Here is a 20,038-nt window from a genome sequence, read left to right as displayed (position 1 = left end):
TCGGAATAAGCAATAGCGATAAAATTTCCGACGAGTTGGAATTCTGTGTTAAAAACTGTGTTATTTCTATCGCTATCGCTATTCCTTCCATTGTGCAAGGGACTTGATAGAACTTGTTCGCGATTTGCGGTTTTGACTTTTGACCATTCGCAGATCGATCAATCGCAGATCGACGTAATCTCAAGTTCAGCAAATATTGGTTCGATTCGGGTTTGAAGCTGATCGACCAATTAAAAAGCTCGATCTGCGATAAGTCGAGAGCAGTGGCGCATTCCTATCTACATATGTGTTTCCACTCTCTTGAGACGCGCATCGCGTGAATTATATGCGGATTCGACTCGAGATGTAAATCGTGGATTCTGTAAGTAAGAGATAAAATTTATTTATTTCAAAAAAAACGGCGACGAAACGAATAAATTCAACCGGTTGCGGATACAAATGAATATCCGCAAGGACACTACTGAAATTCTATTCTGCGATCTGATTCTTGACTTCAGTTTTTTTATCAATTCCCAACGCAATTTGCTTAAGTAATCTGTTTACGCTCGTTGAGATCTTAATAAACAAAAAAAGTCTCATTAAATGATGACATATCGTATAATGAGCGTTTTAACGATTTCGCGCAAAAAAGGAGCGAGCAGGAGCGGAAGATCATTTCTTCCCCGCCATTGCGATACACACCGCTGCACCCGTGGTTGCATCGTTCGGCGCATCATTAGTTGAAAACATCATCTGATTCGCGTCGGTAGTCGATGGCACACCTGTGTCCAAGATGGCGTCGCTCATTGACAACTACGAACAGCAGTACGCCGTTTTGACAGCTGACATCACCGCAAAAATCGGTCGGATAAGAGTCCAGAGCGGCAGTGAGTATTTGTCGGAATGTTGCCGAACATCGTCGCGCGATCGAATTTCGTGCACGACAGCTCGCAAAGCGATCGTGCGCAAAATCGGCGCAAAAGAAAGAACAACAATCGATACGCGTACGTGACGTAATTTGCAGGTGAGAAAAGGGCTTTCGTTCAAGATGTGGACCGGCAAATTGAGGAAGCTCAAGAACTGGTGAGTGCATTTCTCGAATTAAAGTGACAAATCGGAACGAAGAGTAAAAATTTGATTTTTTTTGTGACTTGTTATCTCTGTCGAGAGATAACAATTCTGCGTGGGGTTAGAAAAGTGCTTTGTATTCTTTGCGATTAAGATACTTTATATATTTTGTGAAATTGTGTTTTTTTTTTTTTTTTTATAAAAATTCTAATACATTATACGGAAAGTATTGTGAGATTTCTCTCTGTATATTTTTGTGCCAATAGATCCGACTACTAGTATTGATCAGAGTGATGTGCATGCCAAGATATAATGTATTCTATATGAATAATTTAAACCTGAGATCACGAGTGTTTTTTTTTTTTACACACATGTAGACATGTTCTGTAATAACCAGTTTGATTTACATATTTGTATAATTGGAACTTGTCTTAGCAACAAACAAAAAACCAATAGCAGGGCAATTTATATGTAATTTGAAAATAGCTTTTAAAACATATCAACAGAAATTATATCATAAAACAACTTTATTCTTTATTTAATTTTTAATAAGAAACTTATAGTATTTCTATATAATTAAACTTAGATTAAAGAAACATTGAGTTGAGTGTTTAAGTAATGATTAATTGAATTACATTTATAGTAACGGAGCTACAGGGGGAAAAGAATTATAGAATTGTTGTATCGAGGTCACGGATAAGATCAAGAATAATTGGATACTCAGTGTGTGTGTTTTACTGCTTTTTATTTGCAGCGTGTTTTTTGTTTTCTTATAAAATATTCAAACTAGAGTTTACGTGTATAATATTTGCAGTTGGAGCAAATGGAGCTGGAGGTTCGTGGGATGAACGGAACAGCGCGCGATCGTCTGCGCGGTCGCGTCGAGAGTCACAGAGCGGAATTGAAACGTTTAACGCAAGAATTTCAAACGGCGAAGAAACCGAAGGAGGATATTACCGAGATCGCGATGGACGAGTCTTGGGAGAACAATGTAACAGAAGACCAAAGAAAAAGACTGCTGGACGCGTCCGAGAGAATAGAACGGACGGGGCGAACGTTACAGAACGGTTACCGTATGGCGTTGGAAACCGAGGAAATCGGTTCTCAAGTGATGAAGGAGCTTCACGAGCAGCGAGAAACGATACAGCGAAGCAGAGGAAGGGTACATTGTTGTCAATTTCGTATAAATTCAAAACAAAAAATCTCGAGAGATGTTAATTGAAAAAAAATATTAAAATTAACAATTACTATCAGTAACGTGTCAGTGTTTTTTTCTTTTTGCTTTTAGTTACGGGAAACGGATGCGGAACTAGGACGTGGATCTCGGTTGTTATCGGGAATGATCTTCCGTAGCCTTCAACAGAGGATTATCTTAGCAGCGGTAGCGTTAGTGCTCATACTCGTCGCGTGCATTGTGATATACTACAGTTTTAAGTCTAAGAGTTAAAGAAACAGAAGTTCTCTCTTCGGCCAGATCCACCAGGTATAGTTTATGGAAGCCATATATTTATTATATCAGAGACTTCAAAATATCATTTCTATCAAATTGCGAGGTTTCGTTAAGTAATTGCGTAATCGTATCTATCTAACTTTCGAACTTGTTTGTTCACATTTTGCCTTAAGACACGAATGTTCACACTCATATTTCTTGTTCTCTCTTGTTGTTCTAATTAAATATCTCGAATGATCTTGATCTCTCGTACATTATAAATACCGGCAGAATGCATGTCCACCACAAACAAGAACAAAAGCACCTGTTCTTAATGTTGTGTAAAGTCTCGTATAAAAAAATATTGACCCATCCTCGTAAGATAAACCGTCGAGACGGTTTTACCGATTCTTTTCTCTCGTGTTTTTTTATTTATTTATTTATTTGTTTAAGATAATTGGGATTTGTGGAATTTTTTCTACTGATGACTGATTATCAAATGCATTTATTTTCAAGAATAACCGAAACGAATCGTAAAACCGTTTCATTATTGTTGTTATTGTTGTTGTTGTCCGAGTTCATTCAGTTTATCCAGAAGCTTTGACATTGCTCTCGTTCTCTACATGCGCACTCAAGTTTCTAAGAAAATATTCCGAAACCACAAAATATATATTCAACAAGAGATTTATTAAGTAGTTAATTATTCAAGATTTTTTTACGCGTTTCGTACGCGCGCAAGCCTCTATCGGAGTAAAATCGAATCGGATTTACTCCTTCAATGTGTGTTTTTTCTCGATTTAACAAACTACTATAATTGTAAACCTTAACTTGAGCCGTTCATCGGGCGAGTTTCTTTAATCGACGGACTCTATCAACTAAAAATGCATTCTATATAATATTAATTCGTTCCTTACGCAAGAATAACAACGTGTATACATCGTTAATATAATAAGTGGGTAGGGTATCGCATCTGTAAATATAACTATCCATTACCATATAGAAAGTATCAAAGGATGCTTTTTTTTTTGCAATTGAGAGAAAAACTAGACGCGCCTAATAATAATTCATTTTATTACTCGTAATGTTGTTTATCTTAATTAGCCTAATCGGTGCTTTTACCTGCGTTTCTAATGTACCTGTGAAAATGATATATATATATATATATATATAATAAAAGTATCAAGGGTTAACGAATATTTCGATGATAATAGTGAACTTTGATGAGAGAACGGCGGCGAGGAAAGGCGCTTGTTGCTTTTCTCTCTACCATCGTTTCCATTATTTTTATTTTTTTTTTTTTAATTTTTTTTTTTTTGGTTTTTGTTTTTTTTTTTGCGATCAGTGCTGATGCGATAACGCGATAGTCGCTCAGTCTGGTCAGTCCAACTGTTGGTAGAGATCTTCTATCTGTGGTTTGAAGTACGCTTTCAACTGAGGCCGTTTCGATTTCAACGTTGGTGTTAGAAGCCCATTTTGCACGGAGAACGGATCTGGATGGAGATAGATATCTTTCACCTGTACACGTAATCAAAAATAAATATTTTTTCAAGTTCTAGAATTATATCGAAATCTTTCTTAAATGTTTTTTCTACACCAGTTCGTTTTTATCGTGTAAGATATATTAGACGAAGAGAAAAACTCTCTTCGATATTTTCAAACGAAACGAAAAGCAAAGAAGAGACAACTCACCTGTTCGAAGGATTTGAGACCCGCTTCTCTTCCCCATGCCAGCATGTCGTCCATTATTAATTTCTTAACCTCCGGATTGGCGCACAGGACGCTCAACGTACCGGGTATTCCGTTCTCCACTGCCCAGCACTTAACTACATCTACGTCTGGTACTACTATTGCTATAATACAAGATTTTAGTGACTCTCCATGGACGAATACTTGTTGCACGTATTGACTACGAATATAAATGTTTTCGATTTTTTCCGGCACTATGTACTCTCCCTGCGACAGCTTGAAAATATGCTTCTTCCGATCTATGATTTTTAACGTTCCGTTCTGAAAATAATTTACATGTATAATTGAATGAAATGGCGAAAAAACCAAGTACATTAGTTAATTATTTATTTGTAATCAACATTAGAATTAAGACCATTGCGAGAGAAACAAAATTTTAACGAAGGAATAATCAATGACTACTTACCGGTAGCCACATCCCGATGTCTCCCGTGTGATGCCATCCCTGCTCGTCGATCACCTCGGCAGTCTTTTCAGGATCTTTGTAATAACCGACAAAGACGTTAGTGCCCTTGACGCACACCTCGCCCTGATTATTCGCCGTGTAATATTCCATTTCCGGAACATCGACGAGCTTGATGCAATTACAAGCCAACGGTGGTCCCACGTGTTCCGGCACATGATCGCCCTGCGTCAAGACGAGGACGATTGAAATGAAGACGATCGGGATTGAAAATAATACGAGCAACGAGATGTCACTTTCAAATCAAAGAACGAGATAAAAAAAGAATTCATTCTATTCGTCGAAAAAGTGATCACCACTGGGAAGAGCTTTGCGCGGCATGGCGTGCGCGCAAGAGTCCGAATATAGATGTGTGACAACGAATTCTACCGAATACAAGGGGCATTCACTAGCACGCATCTAATGAGTCTTGTGATGTGGGCGGCACGCCACGTGCCCTGGCACATGGCTCGGAAGCTTCGATTCGATGAGCTGAACAGAAATATCCGCGCATCTCGCGCGTCTATACTCATCCCCATGCCAATACGTTGCGAACGCGCCAAGAATAGAGAGCACCCGCATCACTTAATTGTTAGCATTCGATAAACAAAAAAAAACGAAAAGAAAAAACGTTTTTCGAACGTCAGCGTAAATTTAAACGTCTCTCCACGGTGTTTCCGGAGAGAGAGAGAGAAAAAAAAAATTTATGTACGTCTTCTTTTAAAATAAAGATTTGTTGATGTTACGAGCAGAGACGTTTATTGCGGCCAGCACTAGCGTAATAACAATAAATCGAAATAATAATCCTCGAATAAACCCTAGTTTATGCGAAGGTTGAGAAATAGAGAAGGAAAGAGAGGAAGAGAAAAGCGCTCTAGCAAACAAAATTGCAGAAATAAATCGAACCTCGCGAGAATAAAGCGTGCGTGTGCGGGTCTAACGTTCAGAAGTTTCAGCGTTGTGTATAACGTGTGAGTAAATACTCAAGTATATCTTTTTACAGTCTGTTAGCGGAACCTACGCATACCTTCGCTCGCGCATTCTTCTATAGACGCGGTGAAGGACGGAGCGATATTAATTGCGGGGGGAGGGGTTTTATGCTCGGGTGATTAGGGTGGATACTAGAGCAGCGCTTCTCGAACTACGCGTTTCTTCGTTCTTCACAGGTTTCTGGCGAAAAAGTATGTGTGTGTGCGTGTGTAAAAATATTCGATCGATAGTAGATTTTTGTACAATGTTTGTAAGATTTGTTTGCGCAGCTAAAATCGTGCAAAAAAAAAATCACATCGTGAAAAGAGAAGTTTAATTTTAACTTTTCAATTATGTAACTCCATACGTCGGAATCACAAACGTGCATTTAATTTCGAATCGTCGTGAATCGCGTTAAGGCGATTACACATCCCGCGGCCGTTTTATCGAAAATTATGAACTGTGTTGTTTACGAAAAGTCTTCGATAATTGCATTTAAATCTATTAACAAACGTTCGGACGAGTGCGGGCAATTTATACAGAATGTTAAAGGTGATCTACGCGTGTCTTAAATTTCCGCGGAGAATTTGTCGATTTTGTCGCGGTGCCAAACGGCGTTCGATAAAGTACGGTCACACGACGGTACGGCGAGAGCTTTTCACAAATGATCTCTCGTACATGCCGGTTTGATAACCATAATATCGGTAGAAATGTGATTTAACGAGAATGTTTTTAACAGAAATAAATTAAAAATGAGAAGTGACTTGTGTGTGTCGATAAATAAAAATATTTATCGAGTTTAACTGATACGAATACGCGCAGAATTTTAAGTGAGCAAATCTATTGGAACAAATAATGTAAAAGAAAAATCTAAATACAATACACAACAAATAATATATACAATATTATCTAGTCTTGCTGTTGGTCTGTACGCGATAAATTTTGTATTCATCGACGAGACGATAAGCGAAATTTATGTTATTTTTTTCGTTTGCGATAAGCGAAAAGAACAAACAAAGTATTTCTAAATGTGTAAAGAATGTATATTGAATGAAGTTACCTTACTTACTTTAACATTTAAATCGCACTTTGTGATCCAAAGCGCGCGTTTAGCGCTCAACTTAGAAAAATGCAACGCTTTTAATAAAAAATGCGTATTTGCGAGTCATACATCTTATCGATTGCTTGTGTAACCGCCGACTATACACTACTACTTATCATTAAAAGATCTTTATGACACACACACACACACACACGCATGTGTGTGTATCTATACATGGATGTTCGGTCTTCCGTCAAACGTTCTGTCGTACATACGTTAACGTTCTTATAGATGTGCGCATCAATCGTCGAGTGCTATTTATTCCTACCTCGTCGAGTGTGAGTGATAAGAAAAAACTCGCAATTGCAGGTTTTTAGGACTCAAGATACAATCCTGTTACGCAGCTCAAGGAAAACGTGTGAAATATATCGAGAAAACACTCGTGGAAAATGAAATAAAAATAAAATAAGTGAGAGAGACAAAAATCGAATCTGAAGACGAGAAAAAGATGATAAACGACAAGTGCGATGTACAAGTTGAAAATGTACGAGGCCGTGCGATAACGAAAGTTTATTTTTTGAAAACCCTCACAGGAATCATCACGAGGAACGCGAAAATATTTTCACGGCCGTAAATCAAGATACAGACCTGAATAGTGAGCGTTATCGGCGCGCAGCACTCCGTCTGACCGTAACCCTCGACTATCAGGCAGCCGAGGGCGCATCTGGCGAACGTGAGCACGTTTCCGGCCAGCGGCGCGGAACCAACGAGCATCAATCTGAGGTTGCCGCCCATCGACTCCTGGATCTTTCTGAACGCGATCTTGTCCCATATGCTGTTGTTTCTGAAGATGCTCTTCTTGATCTCCGTCTCCTTCGATCGCAGGCCCATGTTGAAAATCATTCTCTTCAGAAACGATCTGTGGAGCTCACTCTGCACCTGCAAACGCCAAAGCGGATGTGTCGGAAAAATCGGTCTTCGATTATTATTAATAATAATTTTATTAAGACGCGATAGATTAAATACAAATTTTATAAACGCGAGCGAAATAATCGTAACAAAAGCGTTTAAAGGGCTATATATTATGTACTTTATATACACAAATATTTTGTGTATATATACACATATAAATATTTTATGTGTACATACGCGAAAAATAAATATTCATTCACGTGCGTGTGTGTCACTCTGAAAATTTTGGCATGATGGAATATTTGTGTTATCATAAGTTATATACACACACAGAGAGAGAGAGAGAGAGAGGAAGGATCTATTTACATAGGATGCATATTGACGTTTAGGTTGCATATTGTCGATTAACGAGCGATGACAGGCAAATCTCTTTCGCGAAGCAATTTTATAAATACCTGACGCTATTTCTCACTTTGAGTATCGCGCGCGTAAACGTTTATGTGAAAAGCAATATTTGGGTTTAATGTTGGAGTAACGGCGGAATGCTATCGTCGCGTCGTAAAGAAGTTGAGCGGTGTCCAAGAACGATTTCCGCCTAACAACGAATCTCGCGTAGAAATAATTCCAGTCGGACGAACGGAAGTGCGCGCGAGGACATCCGCTCGGTTCTCTCAATTCGTTCGAGCGGAGGAACGTAAACAGAAAATAATTACAAGATTAAAAAAAAAAAGCATTTCTTTGTTTCTCCCAAGAGATTGCAGCGGCACTTTGTCGAACGTATAAATGCAACAAAAAAAAAAAAAAAACAACGAATGTTCACGACCGTTCTCTCACGAGACGAGGGAAATAATAAAGAAGCGCACGTTAAGATTTCAATTTTCGAAGCTGTCTAAGAGATTGCGCAATCGAAGATTACGGTGTTCTATAATAAGCTAGATTTACAGTCCTGTAACAACTTGTGTCAGTTGTCGTCTGCGCGGAGTTAATTATTGCTACGTGAGAAATGCATTCAGTGATGATTTTGCTATACAATCTGACCAACGATGATTCAGCGGCAAAACTTCCTCGGACACCGAGAGACAGTCAAAAGTCGGAATGTATGACACGACGTATCTATCACGCGAGTCTAGCGGCCGACTAAAGTGGACCAAAAATAAATCGCGAATTAACACAAAGCGCGCGCAAACGAAACGGAGATAATCAACGTGAAATAAATCGTGGTGAAAGAACGTTATCACGCAATTTGAATTCACCTTCTGGTAAATTACCTTTTTGTGGTAATTTGAGGAATAAAAATTGTTAGAGAATGGAGAAGATAACAGAAGATAACAGAAGTATGGGAGTTTGTTTTCTCAAATCGTGACACTTTGTCTTGTAGTATTTATATCTTATTTTATCGCGAGAAATAACTTTCTGACTGATAAGTCGGAGTAGATTGATTGAAATGTCAATTGTTGTTCCACTCACCTTATCGTAAATTCGATTCAATAACCTAGGCACAGCCGGCGTTACGGTAGGCTTGAGCGTCTTCATGTCGTCGGCCAACTTCTTGATGTCGCCGCCGAAGAAGCCGACGGAGCCGCCCACCATGTACATCGCGTTCTCGCAGCAACGCTCCAGCATGTGCGCCAACGGCAAAAAGCTGATCATCGTGTCCTTAGACGAGAGCGCGTGATCGCCCATCTGCATTATCACCGAAGCTATGGCCGATATGGCGTTCTGATGCGTGAGCATCACGCCTTTGGGGTTGCCGGTTGTGCCTGAGGTGTAGCATATCGTGCAGAGATCGGTCACCTTAGGCGGCAGCTCCGGGTGGTTCTTCTGCGCGCCGAGACGCTCGATATCTTCGAACCTGTACAGCTCGATGCCGCGATTCTTCGCTCGCTGATTCGTCGCCGGTCGCGTCTGCTTCACCACCACCAGCTTCCGTAAACACCTGTCAAGAGATTCGTAGATTCGTTACCGAGACGCAGGAATTATGGCGCGGGTGACTTTCTCTCGGTCGGGAATGTATGTTATATATGTGCTTCACTTTGTAACACCCGAGGCTCTTGGCAACGTTACAAATTAACACTTTCAACATCGCGCGCGCCTTTAAGGCTACTTTCGGGAGAGGCCCTGAGAGTGTTTTCTTTCTTGAGAGGAAACTGGTGCTTGAAATGGGCCGGCCAACATCTGGTCGACACATTCCAAGCTTCTCGTGAGATTGTGCCCGATATTGCATTGCGTGGATGAAAATTCGTTCAGAAAATAATGCGATAGTAGATATTGACTGTCAAACGTACCTCGGTGCTTTGTCGAGGAGCAAATTGCACTTTTGGTCGTCTTCGCATACCACTAGATTAATGTCAGTCTGATTGATGATGTACGCACAGGCGTCAGGGCCCAAGGTGTCGTACAATGGCACCACCACGAGTGAGTACGAGTAGCACGCCTGCTCGGTGAGGATCCACTCGGGACAGTTCTGACTGTAAAGGCCTACTAAAGTTTGTTGACCGGGGACCAGCCCCATGGACACTAGGCCGGAACCAAAATTCTTCGCCCTGAGCAGCGTCTCGTTGTAATGAAGCCATTGGTAGGGTTTGTTCGGCCCTTCCCTCCACCCGAGACAGGGACCGTTGTCTGAATATTCGTGCAAACAGAATATTTCAAGCGTAGAATATTGTTTTATATATGTATAACTATACTGTTACGTTTTTTTATTAATATACATATTTATTTTTAGAGGAACATTCTGTTGTCTATATATGGCGTGTTTACGAACTACTCGATAAATAATTTTGACGCGTAAAAGACGACGAAGAATTTATAAACGTCGGGGGAGGAGGGTGAGCGCAACCACCTACCGCGGAATTTTATCGCAATAAAAATCGTCGGCGGAGGAAAGAACCTCGGCGAGATTATCGATCTTCGAACCGGGGTCTGTCGTCATCGTCATCGTCGTCGTGGTCGTAGGTAGGTTGTAGGTCGTGTAGAGCCGCGACAGGTGTCGGCGGCGCAGGCGTGGGTTCTTCACGTCGCGTAGCAAAAATAATAAGAGATACACGCGCACCCGAAATAAACTACTGTCAACCTTCGTTCGGTAAGGTCGTCGAATCGAGAAGGCGAACGATGACGATTCGAATTGTCAGGCCTCTCGTTAGGAAGCCTACCTCCGGCTTGTTTACGCGCTTTATATTGCGCGACTGCAAACACCGGGTTTGTTTGCCAAACGAGCCGCTAAATCGAACGCGCGTAATTGCGTACGTGGACGTCTTCTTCAGCGGGAAGAAGCGCGTTTTACACACACGCGTGTAAATCGAATAAATTACGCGGACAAATTGTGAAAACTCGCGATTTTGCAACACGTCATTGTTTCGCAACAACATCAATTCTTCGTCGTCACGACCAATTGAATTGATTAATTGAACGCGTTGTCTGTCACTTTTCCCGCGGACTTAATTTTCTCTCGCTCGACGGAATCAATTGGAATAACACCAATTATGGCCGACGCGATTAGGTCTGTGGAAATTCTAACGAAACCGGTTGAAATTCCTGAAGCACACTGGGAAGGGGAAAGGGATGAATTTTGCTTTCACTATAAAGAGAACTAATAATTGAAATACTCACTGGATTCCTTGGCGCCGCGACGAAAGCTGTCGTAGAGGGTGCGCGTGTCATCGTGGAGGTGGGTGACGAACTTGCCTTCCCTCCCCTCCTTGTAGAACCTCGACACCCGGATGTGCTCGTTGCCCTGCGAACAGAGGGTAGGCGAAAGTCGAGCGAAAGCTCACGAGATCCGTGTGTCATTACGTAACCCGACTTGTGCGACGACAAGTGCAACACTAAATTTAGCCGGGGCGACGCACGCAGCCCTGCGTTTCGACGCAGCTGATGATGATGATGATGATGATGATGATAATGATTACAACGGGCCTGTTAGATCGCGAAGAATGCAGCAGGTGAAGAAAAAGTTTGCATATCGAGTTCGCGCGCGGTCGTGAATACCTCGCACGTTTCCCTATATATCGATCTCTACCGCCGAGTCGCGCGGACATCCGCCTCTTTCGGCTTCATCGACGTGTTTGTGCGGCGACGACGACGTCGCACCACCCACGTTTCCCGACGCGAATCGGAAAAAGCAACGTGCACGAGATACCGTTGAAATATCGCGCGTATTACCGCGCGTCAAATTGCGCGCTTCTTTGAACAAAAATCTTAAACAACATAAAGTTACACACTCTTCTTCGGAAAACCGAACTTTTGTTCCTCAAACTTGTTTTTCAATTAGAGTCAGCGAATTCTCTCTCTGAAGATTTGTGCGAGCCACGCAGACTTTATTGCGAAGAATGATGCAATTATTAGTGTTACTTCGTTTATTATATATTTTAATGATATATAAATTAAAAATTTATATTTAACTCTAACGCACATTCACCAAGCGTACAAATATACGCGATGTTCTTATTTATAAGCAGTTTAATTATTACAATTTAATTTGTTTTATGAATGGTAAAAATTTATTTGAAATTTAAATTAAAAATGTTTCTTAACTAATTAATTTTCTGTCCAATAGAATTTCAATTTGTGCATACATTGTAGCGTAACAAATTTCTTTGAGTTGTTGAAAAGCACAAAGGTAGAAAATAAAAGCATAATAGATAACACACACAGATGCAGACAGTGTATAAAGATAATTTATTGCGACTTCAATGACTTGCAAGTTTTTTACGCGTACGACTGACAAATGCAACATGCGTAATCTCGAGTCGGAAGTCTCGAGACGTGGAAGTGCGAGTGGATAATCATCATTTGTTATAAATGTGGAATTTTTTTAGTCGCGATAACGGTGTGTGTAATCTAAAATTGCAAACGATATTCACGTCACGACTTGATTAAAGTCTCAAACAAAAATTCGACACTCTTTTTTCTTTCTTTACTTTTTTCTTCATGGTAACATTAAAATAAAATGTCCATTATTTTTAATCATCACGCTAAAATTATATCTGCAACATAATCTACGTTTAGTTGTATGTAACAAAATTTTCGTTCATTATCGCGTTACGCAAGTCTTATTTGTTTAAAAAAAATTTTCAGAAATCGCGAAAAACACTTCGAAATTGTCGGTTCCGCGCCGAATAAAATAAGAAAAAAAAAAATCCGCCGCGCGTAATCGCGAAAACACTCTTTTCTACATTCCAAAGAGAAGCCACTCCACCTTGACCGTGTCGGACTGATCGCTGAGGTCTATCGGCGGCTGAATCGGCTCGTGGAAGAAGCAGCTCGACGACATGACGCACGTAATTGCAGCACAGTAACACGCGCGCTCTTAATCGGGGGGGGGGAGGGGGGCACACGTCGTCGACGACCCCCCGAGATCTGATTTCCGCGGGTATTAAGATACAGGTTGAACTTGCCGGATCAACACGTCCGCGGCCACTGAATACGCGTCGAGCTTGCGGTCGAGTTTTCGGCCCCGAGATTTTGGCTCACGGCGCGGATGTCACGCGGACATAGTGCCCATGTCTTTTGGCATCTCTCTCCGCGAAAAAGACGAGAAGTCATACCCGATGTCAATACAGTCAATCACCCCTCTAGTACGAGTAAATAGATCTGTACAGGAGTCTTAAAATTATGTGGAGAAAATCTTGTGGTGTCTATTGTTGTATATATTTGGACACGCGCGCGCTAAAATCTATATGTGATTAATATTGGCAAATATTAGAAAAAAACATGAATGCTTGAGAAGTTAGCGCAATACCGAAAAGTAGTTACTCTTTTGCAGTAAGTCGAAATGTGTTCCGTGAATTTTTTTATTTTATATAATATATTAAATATGTAACATATGAATATATATATAATAAATATGTAACATACGAATATATATATATATAATAAATTAAACGTAATTATTACGTACATTACATATTTAATATATTTATTTTATTTACTATTGATTGTATATTTAATATTATTATTAATATTAAATTATTTGTTTAAATACTATATTAATTAATAGGCACGTAACATATAAATGGAAATGGCGACTTGAAATAATTTTTTAATGAGAAAATTGACCGAATTTAAATCCACGGTAGAATGGAGAGGAGATATGATATCCGAAAACGCAACTTTTGTATTTTGCACCTTTTGCACATTTTGCCCGAAAATCTCGTGATCGTGCAAAAGTAGAACTGCGTAAATCGCATCTCGTGCATGTATCCGGTTTGTACTGAGAGATCGCCGGCGGCCAACCAACCGGCCTCGCGCGATGGCGAAGGCCCATCCTCCGCGAAGATCCTCGGATTAAATATAGTGCGCCACGGCGAGAGCGTATCGTCGTCCCCGACGTCGGCAAGTTTGGACGGGCGCCAGGCCGAAAGTTTGGCCGATCGACGCCACGCGTCGACAATTTCTCGGCGCACATAGAAACCAGTTTCTCTCACTGTGGCTTCTTTCCTCTTCACATACCCGTTGTCTCGAGACCAACGGCTTCAAGTAATTTACCATGGGCAGTCGTTACGTGGCGTTTTACGACGCGTCAGTTGGAAAGTAGCAGAAGAAGAGGATCCTGAAAACGCGCTCGTCCTCGTTTTACGGGTCATTGACTGACGTCGGCGTCAACGTAATCCCGAAGATAAGCGCACGAAGCAGGTAAATGTTTAGAGAGAATTACCACACACACACACACACACCACCGTTGGTAATTTACGTGGGACGTCTAACTGTGCATTTATTGCACTTTCTTTTGAGGATTCCTTTCGAGCATTCTTCGAGCATTCTTGGGTTCTTCGATCGATAATTTTTGAGTTTTTCCACTCACTAGTTTTTATCTTATCGCGGAAGTTGCGATATGGAATTGTTAGATTTACGACTTACCGAAAGTAACCCGGCTCGAGCGTTGCTGTATCGATTTTGTTAAGAAACTTACATCGATCGCTCCGGTGAGATTCGTTACTTCGCGCAAATTTTGTTTTAAAGCACAGTAGACCTAATCGAGCCGGGAGACCGTCCCCGAGGCACTCGCGAAATATTAACGTGAAAACACACCGACTCGAAAAAGCGCGTATCGAGTTCGTCGTAATCGATACATCCTTCGCTTTAGCGACGTCTCTGGTATGAGAGTCCGGAGGGAAAGCTTATGTAAACTGATAGTCGAGACAAGGGTTGTGATGCAAGCCGATTGGTAAGACTAATCTTGAAAGCTCATTATATCGGTCGGGCTTCGAAAATAACTTTGGTGAACGTGTTCGACACGTTGCTTTTCAAACGGGTTCTGTGTCGGGCGACGTGTGATGCTGTCGTGGTCACACGTCTGCGTATCCCTCGCACGATGAATGAATCGTGAACGCAATACCCGCGACTAATTCAATGAACGCGAGAGGAAAACGCGGGAAACGCGTCTGACAGTTATCGCTTCATCTATTGGCAAATTGTACGGCCTCGCAATACGGGCAGGTATTTTTATAGCGAGTTACACGTAACTTCAATCGAATCGACTGGAGCGACAGGTTCGCTCGCCTTCTCGCGTTTTATAAATAAAAGAGAAAAATAAATAAAAAAAACAGTTTTTTTTTAGCGCAAAAATAAGTTTTTTAACGTTTGTCTTGACGAAGTATTTCCTCGAAAAAAAACTCCAACGATACATAATTTTGTCACCAAAATGTGCGAATTATCACACGTATATGAATATTTACATAAGTAAATGTTCTTATCATATGAATAATTATGCATATGTACGAATATATTTGCAAAAGTTTTTCATTTTAAATTTGCGATATACGGATGCGAAATTAATGACATAAGACGACCACGCGGTTCATGCAAAATTCTTGTTCTGTAAATTCAATTGGATAAATTAAAAAACCAAGAGATAAAAAAATGCGCGAAACAAACAGAGGATTAAATTACATTTGTGTTGCGCGAATGCTCGAGTCGCGTTGTTATTTACGAAGATCCGCGATGATCTGTATAATAATGATCCTATTAAGTCCGATTAATAATTCGCCTTGTGCTCGCACACACATCGCGTATATTAATATCACGTCTTTTATGCTTGTGAAAATGTAAATATTATAATTCACGCAAACTGAATAGATGATACGTTATAGATCGCGGAGAACCACAGTGTTGCCACACGCTGAAAAAAAAAAAAACGCTCGAACGAACACGTGTCTCGATCATCAATGCGTGGTGTACGTTTATTAAATTCAATCGATACAGCACGCAAAACGGATTCCAGTCCGGATACTCTTCGAGAGAAAGAGAGAGAAACGGAGAGGAAGAGGGAGGGAGAGAAAGAGAGAGAGAGAGAGAGAGAGAGAGAAAGAAAGAAGAGAAAGCGCGTCATTAAAATCATAAGATATGCAAAATGACAAATTCTTCCTATTATTTTCAATTTTCAATATCTCTTTTAGATATAAAAACAAGTTTTGCACTTTGCATCTTTGAGAAGAGAGAGCGCGCGTGTGTGCGTATGTGTGTGTGTGTGAACGAAGACATTAAACATTCTATATTTCTTCAATTTGTTCGTATCGTCGTTCTATTTATATGGAGTGACATTATCAATAAAATGTCGCGCCTCGTAATTTTCCGTCAACGAAAACACCACGACAACCGAGTGGAGAACCTCGCGCAGACATGATTTCAAACAATTTGTCTTCTCTCTCGCGCTCGCGAATTCCCTCTCGCATCTGTCTTCGACAATGCGAGAAAAAGAATCACAGACTTAAAGTGTCAATGTGAAATTTATCTTTTCAGAAAATTTATAAATCTTCAGTCAGTTTGCAACACGAAATGTGTTTCCGGAAGAAACGCTTCGGTCGTGCAATAATTAAACGTCGTGTTCTTCCACACGACGATACATCGGTTGTGCGCAAGCAACATTCGAAACTTTGTCCTCACGCTTCGAATTTTGTCACAGAGGGGAGAAATTCCCGAGCTATATCTTAATGATCTTTGCGTCCAGTGCCGCGTACATTGATTTTAATGCCAAGCTGACTCGCCCACACATAAACACTATTATTATTTGCTTCCCCAACGGGAGGAATATGGTTGCCGCTGCTTATAAAAAAATTAAAAAAAAAAAAAAAAAATGAAACATTTAATGATATTGAGAGATACAATATATGCTCTTGTGCCAGACTCTGTCACCAAACCAAGTATCTTTTTTGTGACGTGTACACTTTGCGCGTGCCAAAATTGTGACATAACAAACGCAATATAGTGCGGCGAAACTAAAATAGATAATATTCTTTTTCATTCGTTAAAAGCCGAGAGAGAGAATCAGAAGGTTGGGACACGTGGTACAACAAGACTTCTTACCGGTAGCACCAGTGCCTGAGCGTCGAGGGGAAACAGCGGTTTGTCGGCCGTCGGTCTGGAAGCCCAGTAAGCCACCCCGGTGACGACGAGGGCACCGGCCGCGCCGCCCAAATACGGCAGGTAGTCATCGAATTGGGACTGTAACACTTCGTTTAAAATCGTTTGAACTGTTCGGGAGGGACTTATGTAATTCGTTGCCGCCGCAACGACACTACCTGCGGTAACAATGGCATCGTGATTGCCCGTCGTCTGCAGGTACTAAATGGTGCGCTGCTCTCGCGAGTCGACCGACGACTTTACTCTGACAATCGGCGGCGAGACGAATAACGAGCGGCGTACGACTCGAGCGCGAACTCGAGGCAGAGTGAACGATCGAACTTTGCCGCGGCCGATCCGAAGTCCGCATTCTATCGTATTCCCGACTTATCGTGAAATCCTTTATCACGCGAACTTCAATGACAGAGAGCTTGTCAGACTTGTAAAGACTATGCACACATTTGACTCGTAAACGCGCAAGCAGACTTACAATCGGTTGACTTTTTTTTTTTTGTCTTGTCGCGATAAGAAACAAGAGATAATGACAATCAGCCGACGACCGAGACAGAACGAGAAGGCGGACGAGGAACGAGCGTGCGAGATGCCGGCGTCACGCGGGCGCTCCTCGCGCTCCCGCACTCTCGCGGCATCGCTCGGAGAAGCCGATAACGTTTACTCACTGATAGATGCAGTAATTAAGCAGAGAAAGCACCGCGCTGCACGGTCCCTGGACGCGAGAAGAGAGAGAGAGAGACGCGCGCGCGCTGTCAGCTCAGGGAGTCCGTCCGGACGCACTAAGGGGGTACGACTGGTTTTTTTAGAAACCGGAGAGAATGGCGCCGGAGCGATCGGCACGGGACGGCCGTAGATGAGGCTTAGGTCAGGGCCACGACATGACAATGCCGTTTTTCCACGTCGTCTTCCACAACGAACAGACAGATCGAAACAGGTCCGCTCGTCGTTCCTCCGAACTCGATTGTACGCGATGCGGACCCTCACTGGCGTAAACGCGACGCCATGACGTCACCTCGCGCACCGCGGCGCGAATCGATGCCGGGCGGCCAGACGGGCGCTGCGACGACCACCCTTCCTCGTCTACCGTGGCGGCGACGATCACCCCAACCGTGCAGCAATCTCACCCTCCTCGACAAATTACGCAGCCCACGCGCACGCGTCATATCTTCTCGCGAGAGAAGAACCGTCCGGTGAAATATACAGAAATATACATTCTGCATTATCATATTAACAATTATTATTTCTCTATTGTTAACAAAAATGCAAAATTGCGCGCGATTGAGTATTAAAAAAAAAAAAAGAAAAAACGCAATAACAAAAATGCCAACTCTCTTGTTGCCGCTATCATAAAAGCGATCTATACCTCGGAAAATTAGAGATACCGACGAGTGTTGTTAACACAGCGCAGAGTACCGCAGCTGGCAAGTAAGATATGACGGAGTTGCTCCGTCGAGTGGTAGTCTGCGGTTGATAAGGAAATTCCAGACGGTAACTCGAACGTTTCCATTGGCGGCTATTTGGAGAGAATGATCCTTCAACCGGAGCGCGCTCACTTTCGAAGGACTCGATGGTCGCAGTACGAGGTAAAACGCGGCATCGATCGTTTCCTCTTTCAAAAAGCACGAAAATATTTTTTAAATATATATATTAGTTCTCTATTAGTGCCAAAAACTAAATAAACTAAACATGCGAGCCTCGAAGTATTGGCTGTTTGTGATCGCAGGAACATTTTTCGTTTCTTGTTTGTGGAAAACCGGATCGATTAGCCGCTGGAGCTCCAGCATGCGCGCGAAAGCGTTAATTCACTTCGATTTATCGATTCCGTCCTCGCCGCTATCGTCCTCGATTCCGCGCCGCGTTGGTCCCATCTTCGACAGGACCAGACTTTCGCGCGACGCCGCTCGTCGGAAACATCGAGGAACTCTGTCGAAGTACATGCTGCAGCTCTACCATCGACGACCGGACGCCGATGTCGTCCGGGCGATTCAACCGATTCACATTTCCGGTCCTATTTGCGACGGCGGAAGAATTCTGGAATTCGCAATTCCGTCCGTCGACGCCGACGAAACCTTGGAGGCTGCGGAATTACTGGGAATCGCCGGAGCGATCGTTAGAGTGCGATCGCTGACCGATTTGTCGATTAAAAAAAACAAGAGCCGTGAGATCCTGAGATCGAGGAAAGACGACGCCTGGCGCGCCTTCGACGTCACGTCCGTCGTCGCTGGCCGAGATGGCGACATTATCAAGCTGTACGTTCACGGCAGACTGGCCTATCGTCCTTACGGCGACAGTCCGATTCTGCTGTTGAACTACAGCAAGACCAGACGTCGTCGTCGACGATCGGCGGACGATCAGGACGATCACGAACGTTGGGAGGATACGCCGTCACGAAGACGACGTCGCAACAGCTGTCGCCGACGTCCGATGTACGTGGACTTCGCCCTGATCGCTTACGACAACTGGGTGGTCGCGCCGCCAGGATACGAGGCTTATCAGTGCTCCGGCAAGTGTTACTTCCCGTTCGGCGATCATCTCAGTCCTACCAAGCACGCGATAGTGCAGACATTGGTGCACGGCGCGCTTCAGGCCAGCGAGGACCCCGGCATCAACAAGGCCGTAGGCAGAGCATGTTGCGTTCCCACCAGATTGGCGCCCACGAGTCTGCTTTATCTGGATTCCAGCGGAACGCTGACCTACGAGTACGGTTACGACGACATGGTCGTCTCCGAGTGCGGTTGCCGTTGATAAACAACGGTGGTGATTTTTTTTTTTTTTTTTTTTGTTTTTTGATTGCTTTTATTAACAGAACGGCTCGTATCTACACGTACATCGTGGCGTGAAAACTTTCTCAGCAAAGTTTGTAATGCACATACAGTTGAGTCTCGATGTAGCAGATATTGAAAACAAACACAAATAAGATAAAAACATTTTTGTTATCGATTTAAATCTCCGAATAAAAATTACTAATAATCTTTGCGAGTATACAGGGTGTTTCAGAACTATGGGATCAAACTTCTAGGGGTTATTCAGTGCAACAGTAGAAAACATTTGAGTATAGGGACCCATGTCCGGAAAAGTGTCACTACCGCACTACGGC

General features: G+C 42.3%; 3 protein-coding genes across 5 annotated transcripts; 2 read left to right on the top strand and 1 right to left on the bottom strand.

Annotated features, from left to right (window-relative positions):
- The first annotated feature begins 45 nt into the window (after positions 1-45).
- Positions 46-2,740, top strand: LOC109855673 (vesicle transport through interaction with t-SNAREs homolog 1A). Of its 2 annotated transcripts, XM_020430144.1 has the most exons (5): positions 46-361; positions 632-866; positions 1,004-1,062; positions 1,862-2,209; positions 2,336-2,740. In XM_020430144.1, the coding sequence occupies exons 2-5, from the start codon at positions 773-775 to the stop codon at positions 2,492-2,494; spliced, it is 660 nt and encodes a 219-aa protein (XP_020285733.1). In that variant the 5' UTR covers positions 46-361; positions 632-772; the 3' UTR covers positions 2,495-2,740. The 2 variants fall into 2 exon arrangements, with proteins under 2 accessions (XP_020285733.1, XP_020285732.1); XM_020430143.1 differs by having other exon boundaries at positions 46-866.
- A 221-nt stretch (positions 2,741-2,961) lies between these two features.
- On the bottom strand, positions 2,962-17,531 carry LOC109855671 (long-chain-fatty-acid--CoA ligase 1). Of its 2 annotated transcripts, XM_020430140.1 has the most exons (9): positions 17,106-17,531; positions 16,891-17,028; positions 11,197-11,320; positions 9,873-10,209; positions 9,055-9,523; positions 7,324-7,614; positions 4,629-4,850; positions 4,166-4,483; positions 2,962-3,991 (listed from the first exon to the last, which is right to left on the bottom strand). In XM_020430140.1, exons 1-9 carry the CDS (start codon positions 17,121-17,123, stop codon positions 3,854-3,856), a joined length of 2,055 nt encoding a protein of 684 aa, XP_020285729.1. In that variant the 5' UTR covers positions 17,124-17,531; the 3' UTR covers positions 2,962-3,853. The 2 variants fall into 2 exon arrangements, with proteins under 2 accessions (XP_020285729.1, XP_020285730.1); XM_020430141.1 differs by lacking the exons at positions 16,891-17,028; positions 17,106-17,531 and adding an exon at positions 12,785-13,008.
- Positions 17,532-18,212: 681 nt separating this feature from the next.
- On the top strand, positions 18,213-19,916 carry LOC109855672 (protein decapentaplegic-like). Its single transcript, XM_020430142.1, has one exon. The coding sequence runs from the start codon at positions 18,628-18,630 to the stop codon at positions 19,684-19,686; it is 1,059 nt and encodes a 352-aa protein (XP_020285731.1). The 5' UTR covers positions 18,213-18,627; the 3' UTR covers positions 19,687-19,916.
- Positions 19,917-20,038: the final 122 nt, after the last annotated feature.

This window comes from Pseudomyrmex gracilis, unplaced genomic scaffold (genome assembly GCF_002006095.1).
Source record: "Pseudomyrmex gracilis isolate BER0280 unplaced genomic scaffold, ASM200609v1 scaffold_95, whole genome shotgun sequence".
In the NCBI taxonomy this organism is placed as follows: Eukaryota; Metazoa; Arthropoda; class Insecta; order Hymenoptera; family Formicidae; genus Pseudomyrmex; species Pseudomyrmex gracilis.
The sequence above is the reverse complement of the archived record's forward strand: the minus strand, read 5'-3'. Positions and strand labels throughout refer to the sequence as shown.